The following is a 14,238-nucleotide window of genomic DNA, read 5'->3' as shown; positions in this document are numbered from 1 at the left end:
CTTACCCAGTGACTCTTATAGAGATGAAAGCAAGGAAAGTGCTTTAGAGGAAGGACACTCAGAGAAACGCTTGTTGTCTGTCAGCTCATAACCATTCGGAGGAGAACAAAATATCTCTGGTGAGATATTGGTGAGATATTGACAGAGTTGTGTCTGTCAAAGCCTCATATACCCTCACTACAGTCCTTCTATCAAATCCTGAAACACTGCTCTAACTACCTGCCAATCTGAAAGGTGTATAGAAGAGACTGACAGTGAATACAGACTGGGTTAAGTACTCTGACTCTGACTGAGGAAGGCAGCAGTGGTGTGTATTCATGCACGCAAAGAGGTGCCAGGCTTCCCCAAAATATTGATAAATATATATATTTTTAAATGGATCCGAGTGAGCAAAACAGCGCCCCCCCCCCCCCCCCCCCCCCCCCCTGTCTCTGTGTGTGTAGGCCATCTATTTGATGCTGTCTGGTCAAAAAGAGTAAGCATTTGGCCTCCATTCATAAAAAAATATAAAATAATAACCACTCAGCATTGAAATAAACTGAGGGAGCTCAACTGTGAATGATCCTGGTGCACCAAAAAAATGTGTCAAGGGAAGCCAGTTTGGATTTGGCTTCACTCCAATCACATCACGAGAGCAATACGTCATAGACAGAAATAACTTGAATTGTTGCAGCTCATGTTGTTGTCCTCCGGTGGCTAGCTAGCTAAAATGGGCCCTTTCCTAAATTATCCATGGATGGAGACAGGGATTTGGAGTTGTGGTTTTACTTAATTATCTGTACTGGCCAATGATGGCGATTCTGATCCAACCATATATTCACATATGGTGCCCTGATCTGAGAGAATGGAAGTTAAATGTGTAGCTAGGCTAATGTAGAAGGCTAATGTTAACTAGCTAACATTGCCCATGAAAGGAAGTTAGGCTAGTGAGAAAGCATTTTAGCCAGGTAGCCTAGGACAACAAAAAATAAAACATCTCATCAACATGAAAGAGAGGAGGATGGAATTGGCGTTTCTCTACAAGTAGGGTGAGTCAACACGTTTTCTCTACTTGCACGGATGCACACACACACACACACACACACACACACACACACACACACACACACACACACACACACACACACACAGAGAGAGAGACACAGAGAGAGACACAGAGAGACACAGAGAGACACAGACACAGACACACACAGACACAGAGAGAGAAATCAGAACAGCCACATCATATTTAGCGTACATTGATTGGACTCATTTGTGTTTGGTATATTTTAGTTGTCACTGTGTTAACTAAGCATAGGTGATTTGATGATGGTGAAATGTTCAAATTGAAATGGTGCTGGATTAGTGGAGGCAGCTCCTGTTTTCTTTTGCGACTTGAGGTAACTGTCCCCGGTTCTAAATCAATAGTTGTTTATTAGTCCGAAAATGTTGGAAACATTACCTTGCTTGACCATGCTGTAGGTCATGTAACTGTTTGTTTCATACAATATGCTTTGTGGACTTCACAGGACAGAGGTTGCTCTCAGGTTTTGTGATGAAACACAGGTGTGGTTGAATTTATTCTGCCACTGTGTCTTCTTATTGTCTCGGCCTTAGGTCTATATATCACGGTCACAAGGCATATGAACTAGGCTGTATCACATCCGGCCGTGATTGGGAGTCCCATAGGGCAGCGCAAAATTGGCCCAGCGTTGTCCTGGTTTGGCCGAGGTAGGCTGTCATTGTAAATAAGAATTTGTTCTTTAACTGACTTGCCTAGTTAAATAAAGGTTAACCTTTTTGGGATAGGGGGCAGCATTTTCACTTTTGGATGAATAGCGTGCCCAGAGTTAACTGCCTCCTACTCAGTCCCAGATGCGAATATATCCATATTATTATTCATATTGGATAGAAAACACTCTGAGGTTTCTAAAACTGTTTGAATAATGTATGTGAGTATAACAGAACTCACATGGCAGGAAAAATCCAACCAGGATGTGGGAAATCTGAGGTTTGTAGTTTTTCAAAGCTTGGCCTACCGAATATACAGTGTCTATGGGGTCAAGTTGCACTTCCTAAGGCTTCCACTAGATGTCAACCGTCTTTAGAAACTTGTTTCAGGCTTCTGCTATAAAGGAGGGGGGAATGGGAGCTGAATGAGTCATGGGTCTGGCAGAGTGTCTCAGGCTCGTGACGCGCGGTCCCGACAGAGTTAGCTCTCGTTCCAGTGCTTTTCTACAGACAATGGAATTCCCCGGTTGGAACCTTATTGATGATTTATGTTAAAAACATGCTAAAGATTGATTCCATACATCGTTTGACTTGTTTCTACGACCTGTAACAGAACTTTGAGTTTTTGTCTGGACGTAGTGCTCGCGCCTCATGAAGATGGATTACTGGGCTGAACACGCTAACAACAAGTGGCTATTTGGACATAAATGATGGACTTTATGGACCATTATGGAACAAATAAGTCATTTATTCTCGAACTGGGATTCCTGGGAGTGCATTCTGATGACGATCATCAAAGGTAAGTGAATATTTATAATGTTATTTCTAACTTCTGTTGACTCCAACATGGTGGATATTTCTTTGGCTGGATTGGACTCTGAGCGCCGTACTCAGATTATGCTTTTTCCGTAAAGTTTTTTTGAAATCTGACACAGCGGTTGCATTAAAACCTGTTGAGGACATGGCAGATTTACGCCCCCTTTGGAGAAATTGGGTACCCCTAGTAAACTGAAAAAAAAAATCTGTCAAAAATTGCTAATATATGCATATAATAATAATTATTGGATAGAAAACACTCTAAAGCTTCTAAAACCGTTGGAATTATGTCTGTAAGTATAGCAGAACTCACAGGGCATGCATTCTTCCAAACTAGTTTTGTGGTCATGAAAGTTGGAGCAACTTTGACGTCATCGCCCCCACCCTTCCCAACCACTTATGGATCTGGGGACACTTTCCATCTCTTCCACTAGATGTCCTCATTGTGTAGAGCGTTTAATCGTTCAAATCGCGCGAGAATTGACCCTATGGGAGTGATTTGAGTAAGTGCCACGAGAAAAAACCTGTGCGTTAGGGCGCGAATTGGTCACAGCCATTCCTTTTGTTCCAGCACTCCTGGGAAGAGCAAACGATGCCCGGTTGAATTGAAATTTGTTTTGTGTGTTAAAAACATCATAAAGCTTGCTTCTGCACTTAGTTTGACCTGTTTAGTCGACATATAATATGTAATTTTGAAGTTTTGATGCGCAACTTTTCCGGACCAGAGGACATTTTGGGTGCATTTCAGCTGATGTTATTAGTAGTAGCTAATACAAAGACGCAAGACTTGAAACCAAACGATGTATTGGGTAAGTATGAACCCTTCCAGAACATTCTGAACGAAGACCATCGAAGGTAAGGGAATATTTATGCTTAAATCTGTGTTTCTGTTGACTCCAACATTACGGAGAAATGTAGCTTATATCTGAGCGCCGTCTCAGCATATTGAATAGTGTGCGATTTCTGTAACGTTAAAAAGAAATGTAACAAAGCGGTTGCATAAAGAAGCAGTGTATCTTTCTAACTATATGTAGAACATGTATATTTAGCCAAAGTTTATGATGTCTATTTACGTTATCTTGCCGCGCTACCTAGATTTCCTGCGGACATTTTTGAGTAATTTCTGAACATGAGCTCATTGTAAATGGACATTTATGGACATATATGGCATATTATTGAAAAAAAAAATATATACTGTGTAACATGTCCTATTACTGTCATCTGATGAAGATTTTCAAAAGGTTAGTGAATGATTTATTTTTTAATCCTGCTTTTATAATTTTATATTTTCTGGGACAAAATGGCTGCCTCTTGTCTTGATTTCGGTGGTGGTCTAATATAAATATGTGGTGTGTTTTCGCCGTAAAACATTTAAAAAATCTGACATGCTGGGTAGATGAACAAGGTGTTTATCTTTCATTTGAGCTATTGGACTTGTTAATGTGTGGAGGTTAAATATTTCTAAGAATTTTTTTGCGTTCCATGCGCCACGGGTTGAGCTGAACGGGGGGGGGGGTGGCGTTCCTCTAGAGGAACTCCTGGCCTCAACAGGTTTTAAGGAGAAGTCTATCTTTAATTCTGCGAATAGCACTTGTATCTTTTATCAATGTTTATTATGAGTATTTCTGCAAAATCACCAGATGTTTGGGAATCAAAACATTGCTGCATGTAACGCTCCACTGTAAACTGAGATTTTTGGATATAAATATGCACATTATCGAACAAAACATACATGTATTGTGTAACATGATGTCCTATGAGTGTCATCTGATGAAGATCATCAAAAATGGCTGTGTGTTTTTTTGACTTGCTCTGACCTAACATAATCATATGTTGTGTTTTCGCTGTAAAGCCTTTTTGAAATTGGACACGATGGGTAGATTAATAAGAAGTTTATCTTTCATTTGCTGTACTGGACTTGATAATGTGTGAAAGTTACATATTTCAAAAAAATATTTTTTTATTTAGCACCCTGCCTTTTCAGCGGAATGTTGTCGAGGGGTTCCGCTGGCGCAGTCCTTCTCAAATAGTGGGGTGCGCCCCCCTGGGGGGGCTTGGAGCGATGCCAGGGGGGGCGCGTGTGACCCCGGGGAACATGCTTTTTTTTGCCGCAGGGAGTAGGGTTATTTTGCACCAAACAAGAGCACACAGCACAGAGCAGGAGATATGAAGTGCAGATAACAAGAGACACCATGGAAAAATATTTAACAGGGATGAAAAGAAAGGCGGAGAGAAATGGAGATAATGAGACAGCCGTAACTCTCCCGAAAGCTAAGACAAGGAAATATGACGAAGCGTATGTAGCGCTTGGCTTCACTGTGACTACGGTGGGAGACGAGGAAAGACCGGTATGTTTACTGTGTCTAAAATGTTGGCAGCAGACAGTATGAAGCCAAATAAATGAAGGCGTCACTTAAAGACATTACACCCCAATCACGCTGATAAGCCGCTTGTGTTTTTTTCAGCGAAAACGTGCCGAATATGGCCGACAATCGTCCCGCTTTGTGAATGCTACTTCAGTAAACCAGCGAGCACTGTTAGCATCATATAAGGTGGCGTACCAAATTGCTCAGTGCAAAAAACCCCACTCCATATCAGAGGAGCTGGTACTGCCTGCAGCATTAGACATGGTCTCTGTCATGCTGGATGACGCCAGTGCTGCAAAAATAAAAACTATCCCTCTGTCCAATGACATTGTCGCCAGACGTATAAATGACATTGCTAACGATCTTAAAGAACAGCTGGTAGATGAACTCAAAGACAAACGTTTTGCCTTACAGTTCGATGAAGCAACTGACAGCAACAAAGACTGTTTGTTTATCGCTTATGTACGTTTTGACATGACAAACTCCCTGTGTGAGGATCTACTTTTTTGTAAATATGTCAGAGACAGAGCCACAGCTGAAGAGCTATTAAAAATGCTGGGCTGCTTCCTGACTGAGAATGGGCTAGAGTGGGAGAACTGCATTGGTATTTGCAGTGATGGTGCACAGACCATGGCAGGGATGAAAAAAGGACTTCGGGCACTCATCAAGAAGGTCTCACCTAATGCTGAGTGGACACACTGTGTTATACTCAGAGAAGCACTGGCATTAAGGCACCTTTCCTCTGAATTAAGTGAGGTTATGACTGACATTGTAGGTGTAGTCAATTTTATAAAGACCTGACCACTAAAAACAAGAGTCTTCTCTGCTATCTGTGAGGAGATGGGCCCTGGACATCAAGCTGTGCTGTTTCACAGTGAAGCAAGGTGGCTGTCATGAGGAAAAGTCTTGTCCCGAGTTTTTGAGTTCAGAGAGCAGATAAGAATGTTTTAAGAATGTTTTCGGAGCAGGAGCATAAGAACTTCCTGGCAAACTGGCCTGAGTGACATATTTGGAAAGCTAAATTAACTAAATCTACAGCTTCAAGGGAAAGATAAACACCTCCCTCAGGTCACAGGCAAGATCAGCTCTTTCACTCGAAAGCTTGCAATGTGGGGCAGGCGACTTGATGAAGGAAATACTGATTCATTCGAGAACCTGCATGAATTTGTTGACACTACTGACTATGATGCCACCTCAGTGATTCCATATATTAAGGATCATATTTCATCACTGATGGGATTCTTTAAAAAGTACTTCCCTGAAAACAGTTCCCAATATGACTGGGTGAGAGATCCTTTCAATGCACCAGCTCCAACTGGTTTCAGCTCTGCAGAGGAGGACCAGTTCATTGATATAACCTCTGACTCCATATTGAGACTGAGGTTCACATCACAGACACTGAGTGAATTCTGGCTGACCGTAAAGAGGCAATATCCACTCTTAGGGCAGAGGGCCATGGGCATTCTTCTTCCTTTTGCAACATCTTATCTTTGTGAGACTGGCTTCTCTGCTGTTGCTGCACTGAAGACCAAGTACAGGTCCCAGCTAAACATTGAGCAGGAGCTGAGAGTTGCAGTATCATGCTTCAAACCCCGCTTCGAAAAGCTGTGCTCTACAAAACGTGCTCATTGTAGCCATTAATCCTGACTTCCTCATTTTGATTTAAAAAAATCAGCACAAACTGTTTTATTCATTTTTGTTTAATAGGTCAAAGTGTTTCATATATTGTGCTCCTGAGTTAATGTTGCTGATCAATTTGAATGTATTATTATTTATTGATTATATTAAATTTTAATTTTTCAGTATCAAATGGTCAAAAAATGTTTACAGTTTAAATAAGGTTTGAATTTTTTATTTTATTTTATGCAAATTGATGCACTTTAAGTATTTTCTGTTACAGACTAAAAAACAATGTTAATAAAGTTATTCTTTGTTGTAAGTTGATCTATATTTCTTTCTTTTTTCTTTTTTTGTTTTCTTAAATGTTAATAAGGATACAATGTTATGCAGAGGTGTACTTATAACACTTTAATAGACAAATTATACTATTTACAGTAGCAGCGGAGAGTTGGGGGGCGCAAAATGTTTACTTCTTCCTAGGGGGGCGTAACAGAAAATAATTGAGAAGCATTGCGCTAGTGGAACGCCTGCCCTAGAAAGGTTAAATACAATTTTTGTATATATATATAAATACACTGTTCAAAAAAATAAAGGGAACACTTAAACAACACAATGTAACTCCAAGTCAATCACATTTCTGTGAAATCAAACTGTCCACTTAGGAAGCAACACTGATTGACAATACATTTCACATGCTGTTGTGCAAATGGAATAGACAACAGGTGGAAATGATAGGCAATTAGCAAGACACCCCCAATAAAGGAGTGGTTCTGCAGGTGGTGACCACAGACCACTTCTCAGTTCCTATGCTTCCTGGCTGATGTTTTGGTCCCTTTTGAATGCTGGCGGTGCTTTCACTCTAGTCGTAGCATGAGATGGAGTCTACGACCCACACAAGTAGCTCAGTTAGTGCAGCTCATCCAGGATGGCACATCAATGCGAGCTGTGGCAAGAAGGTTTGCTGTGTCTGTCAGCGTAGTGCCCAGAGCATGGAGGCACTACCAGGAGACAGGCCAGTACATCCGGAGACGTGGAGGAGGCCGTAGGAGGGCAACAACCCAGCAGCAGGACCGCTACCTCCGCCTTTGTGCAAGGAGGAGCAGGAGGAGCACTGCCAGAGCCCTGCAAAATGACCTCCAGCAGGCCACAAATGTGCATGTGTCTGCTCAAACGGTCAGAAACAGACTCCATGAGGGTGGTATGAGGGCCCGACGTCAACAGGTGGGGGTTGTGCTTACAGCCCAAGACCGTGCAGGACGTTTGGCATTTGCCAGAGAACACCAAGATTGGGAAATTCGCCACTGGCGCCCTGTGCTCTTCACAGATGAAAGCAGGTTCACACTGAGCACATGTGACAGACGTGACAGAGTCTGGAGACGCCGTGGAGAACGTTCTGCTGCCTGTAACATCCTCCGCATGACCGGTTTGGCGGTGGGTCAGTCATGATGTGGGATGGCATTTCTTTGGGGGCCGCACAGCCCTCCATGTGCTCGCCAGAGGTAGCCTGACTGCCATTAGGTACCGAGATGAGACCCCTTGTGAGACCATATGCTGGTGCGGTTGGCCCTGGGTTCCACCTAATGCAAGACAATGCTAGACCTCATGTGGCTGGAGTGTCAGCAGTTCCTGCAAGAGGAAGGCATTGATGTTATGGACTGGCCCGCCCGTTCCCCAGACCTGAATCCAATTGAGCACATCTGGGACATCATGTCTCGCTCCATCCACCAACGCCACATTGCACCACATACTGTCCAGGAGTTGGCGGATGCTTTAGTCCAGGTCTGGGAGGAGATCCCTCAGGAGACCATCCGCCACCTCATCAGGAGCATGCCCAGGCGTTGTAGGGAGGTCATACATGCACGTGGAGGCCACACACACTACTGAGCCTAATTTTGACTTGTTTTAAGGACATTACATCAAAGTTGGATCAGCCTGTAGTGTGGTTTTCCACTTTCATTTGGAGTGTAACTTCAAATCCAGACCTCCATGGGTTGATAAATTTGATTTCCATTGATCATTTTTGTGTGATTTTGTTGTCAGCACATTCAACTATGTAAAGAAAAAAGTATTTAATAAGAATATTTCATTCATTCAGATCTAGGATGTGTTATTGTAGTGTTCCCTTTATTTTTTTTGAGCAGTGTATATATATTTCACATTATTGCATCAGCTCCTCAACAACGTGATATGGACACTCGTGTTTAGAATAGATAATAATGTTTAGACTGATATAATTATATGTTTACTTGTAACTAATTATTCTGTCAAGGTAGAATGATGCTTTATTACACATAAAGTACACCTGACAAAACCATTTTCCACAGATCAGGGTCAGGAAATATGTTTCCAAGTAAGGTCCAGTTCAATACTCACTGTAAGAAACACCCAACAGCTCCAATCAGAGTTCCTGTCCAATCTGTCTGACAGCAGATGGCTGTCTTCTTCTGGTTAGTTTATGAGCAGAAAGATGTGCTACCACTTTTCTCCATCACTCTGTAAATCCCCCTCCCTCCCATCAAATGTTTTTTCCTCACAACAACAACAACAACAACAACAACAACAACAACAACAACAACACTCGCATCTCTGAAAGTGTTGAGATAGAGACAGAACAGGAACTGATTCTGATCGGCACAGAACCATTGTTCCTATGGGAATAGGATCTGTGTGTGTGAGCGCGCGTGGGTGTCACGTGTGGGTGTGCGTGTGTGTATCAGGCTGTGCAGACAAGAGAGTTAACACACAGTAATAACCTCAGGCTGTGACGCAGTAGAGTACAGGGTTGGGCTCTGCTGCAGGCACACATGAAAGGAGGAGATAGAAGAGAGGGATAAACTGTAGAAATGGCCTGCTCAGTGGTATGTGTGTGATGTCATGGGAAAGAGAGTGAGAGAAAGAAAGAAAGAAAGAAAGATAAAAAGAGAGTGGAGAGGGAGGAAGGGAGAGAGAGTGTGAAAGTGGCAGCAAGGGAGAGGTAGTTAAGAGAGAAACAGTCAGAAAGAGAGAGAGAGAGATAGACAGACAGACATAAACAGAGAGAGAGGGAGTTACCCCTCCTCCCTGTCGGTTGACACCACCCACCCTCTGTTTGTCTGGGTCCACATATCTGATGCCAAAGTAGTCCTTCTCCAGCAGGTTAAGGTGGTGACAGATGAGATCAAACAGGTACTGTCCCTTTGCATCGCGCTGTAACACATAAGAAAACACTACATGAATAACTCTGAGGAGAGACAAATACTGTCACCAATGTAGGGGTGACAGAGGTGACAACCAGGTAGAGGAGATACCAGGTAATGCATCTCGCTGTACAACCGTGAAAAACAACACTAGTTAGTAGTGTAGGGGTGACAGTGGTTGGTAGCCAGGCAATGCCACAGACAGTGACTGACAAAGAGCTAAGGAGGAGAGGGGTGAAAACATAAACAGACACCATGTACAAAGATTTGGGGCTCAAAAGAAACTAGATTGCAATAACACCAGAACATGGTTAATATTTCACCAACCCTGGGGACATATCTGAGGAGAATCAAATATTAATATGCAGAAACAGCCATCTGTGATGTCTCGCTGAAACCTCTACTGCAGAGGAAAAGACATGATGGAGAGAAGCAGTACGGAGAGGTAGACAAGGTGGAAAATGGAGTGGAAGTGGAGCAATGTACACCTGGTGCAGACAGTGATGAGAAGGAAATGTAGAGAGTGAGAAATTCAATTGGTCCTTCAGTGTAGAGCTGTGAGTGGGAAATGGAATACGCCCCGCTGTGCAGTACAGTAAATGAGAAATGGAATGGAACCTGTAGTGCAGTGCATGACAAATGGAATGGTCCCACTTCTGTAGACTTTTCAAAGAGCGAGAAATGGAATATGCTCTGCTGCTTGCTGCCTGCTCAGGCATAGGTGGTCACTGGGTGACTGGGCTCAGCCCAGCCTGTCTGTTGATGTAATCAGTATCCACCTCAGCCCCAGCCTGTCTGTTGATGTAATCAGTATCCACCTCAGCCCCAGCCTGTCTGTTGATGTAATCAGTATCCACCTCAGCCCCAGCCTGTCTGTTGATGTAATCAGTATCCACCTCAGCCCCAGCCTCTCTGTTGATGTAATCAGTATCCACCTCAGCCCCAGCCTGTCTGTTGATGTAATTAGTATCCACCTCAGCCCAGCCTGTCTGTTGGTGTAATCAGTATCCACCTCAGCCCCAGCCTGTCTGTTGGTGTAATCAGTATCCACCTCAGCCTCAGCCTGTCTGTTGATGTAATCAGTATCCACCTCAGCCCAGCCCGTCTGTTGGTGTAATCAGTATCCACGTCAGCCCAGCCTGTCTGATGATGTAATCAGCATCCACCTCAGCCCCAGTCTGTCTGTTGATGTAATCAGTATCCATCTCAGCCCAGCCTGTCTGTTGATGTAATCAGTATCCACCTCAGCCCAGTCTGTCTGTTAATGTAATCAGTATCCATCTCAGCCCAGCCTGTCTAATGATGTAATGAGAATCCACCTCAGCCCCAGCCTGTCTGTTGACAGAATTACCCAGGCCCAGTAATATGAATGACCCAGACCCAATAATATGAATGACCCAGGCCAAGGAATATGAATGGCCCAGTAATATGAATGGCCCAGTAATATGAATGGCCCAGGTACAGTAATATGAATGGCCTAGGCCCAGTAATATGGTTGACCCAGGCCCAGTAATATGAATGTCCCAGTAATATGAATGGCCCCGTAATAAGAATGGCCCAGTTTAACACCATAAAACACATCAGCAGGGCTGAGGCTGGCATCTGGCAAAGCCCTAGGTGACTGTTTGGCTCAGTGTTAGCGCTGAGGGTGCATCCCAAATGGCGCCATATTCACTATATAGTGCACTACTTTTGCCAGAACCATATAGGGAATAGTGTGCTATTTGGTACGCAGACAGAATGTTCTGAATGTTGACGCTGGCTAGCACCACAGAAGCCTGACCTTTTCCAGTCTCTCTATGGGATCGCACATCCACTGGCTACTGTCTCTGTCCAGTATGTCACCGTCACAGCAGCTATACCACACACACTGAGGACTATCCTCCACGACACGAAGCGCTGACTCGCACTCCCTTAAAATACAATCATCCTGCCGGTCTGAGAGTGGCAGGCAGACACAAACACCGCTCCACAGAAGCACATACAGAGACACTGCACCAACATATACACGCATATAGTACCTGCTTCCTATACTAAGCTACATAACTTATCTACAGCCAAAATGAGGCAGACAGCCTCTCTAATGAATCACAGTGTGTGTGATGTAATTTATGGCAACTGTGTTTACTGAAAGACAACAAAACACAGAGCCATTTATCACGACAGGTCTGAACATTTAGGAATGAAATGAACTGGAACCCAAACACAGGCTTTCATTCATTAGACTAATCCTAGGTTTTGTCCCAAATGGCTCCCTATTCCCTTTATTGTGAACTACTACTATACAGAGAAGATGGTGCCATTTTGGATGCACTCAACAATCTCTGTCCCTCACCAGGAACAACAACACTTTACATATTTAGCAGACACTCTTATCAAGAGCAATTAGGGTTAAGTGCCTTGTTCAAGGGCAAATTTTCATATTTTTCACCTAGGGGATTCAAACCAGCAACCTTTCGGTGTAGTGCCTACAATCTTAACCACTAGACTACCAGCCACCTATAGCTGTTATGACTTCTAGGAGTTGTGGGTGCGGAGTCAGGCACAGAGAGCAGAGGGTAAAGGACAACTGTATTTATTCCGTAGAAAAGTAGGTCACGCCAAAACACCAGGCGCATACAATGACCGGCCCAAAAACAGGACACAAACAGTCCGGAGAAATACAGAAAATAACACATCCACAAAACGAACAGAGAAACAAGCCCGCACAAAAGCCGGCGGGCTTACTGAGTTTAAATAGCCCATAATCACAACCTAAACACAAAACAGGTGCAACTAATCAGACACAACTAAATGAAACAGAAAAGTGGATCGGTGGCAGCTAGTAAGCCGGCTACGCCGAGCGCCGCCCGAACAGGAAGAGGCACCATCTTCGGCGGTATTTGTGACAGTACCCCCCCCTGACGCGCGGCTCCCGCAGCACGCCAACCCCGGCCTCGAGGGCGACCCGGAGGGCGAGGAGCAGGGCGTTCCGGGTGGAGGCGGTGGAAGTCCCTCAAGAGGGAAGGATCTAGAATGTCCCCCCCCGGTACCCAGCACCTCTCCTCCGGACTGTACCCCTCCCAGTCCACGAAGTACTGCAGGCCCCTCACCCAGCATCTCGAGTCCAGAATAGCTCGTACTGTGTACGCCGGGGACCCCTCGATGTCCAGAGGGGGCGGAGGGACCTCCGGCACCTCACCTTCTTGAAGGGGACCAGCTACCACCGGCCTGAGGAGAGACACATGAAACGAGGGTTTAATGCGATAGTAAGAGGGAAGTTGCAATCTATAACACACCTCGTTTATCCTCCTCAGGACTTTAAATGGCCCCACACACTGCGGCCCCAGCTTCCGGCAGGGCAGGTGGAGGGGTAGGTTTCGGGTCGAGAGCCAGACCCTGTCCCCTGGTGTGAACACAGGGGCCTCACTGCGGTGGCGGTCAGCGCTCTTCTTCTGCCATCTACTGGCCTGCTTGAGAGAGTCCTGGACTGCCCGCCAGGTCGCCCTAGAGCGCTGTGCCCACTCCTCCACCGAAGGAGCTTCGGTCTGACTCTGATGCCACGGAGCCAGGACCGGCTGGTAGCCCATTCGCATTGAAATGGCGCCATGTTCGTGGAGGAGTGTCGGAGTGAGTTCTGGGCCAACTCCGCCCATGGGACATACCTCGCCCATTCTCCTGGCCGGTCCTGGCAATACGACCTCAGAAACCTACCCACTTCCTGATTCACTCTCTCCCCCTGCCCATTACTCTCGGGATGATAACCAGAGGTCAGGGTGACCGAGACCCCCAGACGCTCCATAAACGCCCTCCAAACACGGGACATGAACTGGTGACCTCGATCAGATACGATGTCCTCCGGCACCTCGTAGTGCCGGAAGACGTGGGTAAATAGAGCCTCCGCAGTCTGTAGGGCCGTAGGGAGACCAGGCAATGGGAGGAGACGGCGGGACTTAGAGAACCGATCCACAACGACCAGAATGGTAGTGTTCCCCTGAGATGGAGGAAGATCAGTAAGAAAGTCCACCGATAGATGAGACCAGGGCCATTGTGGAACCGGGAGGGGCTGTAACTTCCCTCTAGGCAGGTACCTAGGAGCCTTACTCTGGGCGCATACCGAACAGGAGGAGACATAGAGCCTCACGTCCTTGGCTAAGGTGGGCCAGCAGTATTTCCCCCTAAGACCCCGCACTGTCCTCGCAATCCCCGGATGACCTGAAGAAGGTAGTGTGTGAGCCCACCGAATCAATTGATCACGGACACCAAGAGGCACGTACCTGAGACCGGTCGGACACTGTGAAGGCGCAGGTTCCAACCTTAACGCCCGCTCGATGTCCGCGTCCACCTCCCATACCACCGGAGCCACCAGCCTAGAGGCTGGAAGGATGGGAGTAGGATCGATGGACCAGTCCTCAGTGTCATAGAAACGGGACAGCGCGTTGGCCTTAGTGTTAAGGGAACCTGGTCTATAAGAGATCGTAAATCTAAATCGTGTAAAGAACATGGCCCACCTAGCCTGAGGCGGATTCAGTTTCCTCGCCGCCCAGATATACTCCAGATTGCGGTGGTCA

General features: G+C 45.3%; 2 protein-coding genes across 2 annotated transcripts in view; one reads left to right on the top strand and one right to left on the bottom strand.

Annotated features, from left to right (window-relative positions):
* LOC139385091 (alpha-protein kinase 3-like) overlaps nt 1-14,238 on the top strand; it is a 370,338-nt gene that overhangs the window by 236,199 nt on the left and 119,901 nt on the right. The gene's annotated exons all lie outside the window — the stretch shown is intronic.
* The window catches only part of LOC139385092 (FERM domain-containing protein 5-like), a 126,171-nt gene that overhangs the window by 20,683 nt on the left and 91,250 nt on the right, over nt 1-14,238 (bottom strand). The window contains exon 2 of the mRNA XM_071130143.1: nt 9,594-9,698. Within this exon, the coding sequence (XP_070986244.1) occupies nt 9,594-9,698 (105 nt within the window). The remainder of the gene's footprint in view (nt 1-9,593; nt 9,699-14,238) is intronic.

Source organism: Oncorhynchus clarkii, chromosome 26 (assembly GCF_045791955.1).
Source record: "Oncorhynchus clarkii lewisi isolate Uvic-CL-2024 chromosome 26, UVic_Ocla_1.0, whole genome shotgun sequence".
In the NCBI taxonomy this organism is placed as follows: Eukaryota; Metazoa; Chordata; class Actinopteri; order Salmoniformes; family Salmonidae; genus Oncorhynchus; species Oncorhynchus clarkii.
The sequence above is the reverse complement of the archived record's forward strand: the minus strand, read 5'-3'. Positions and strand labels throughout refer to the sequence as shown.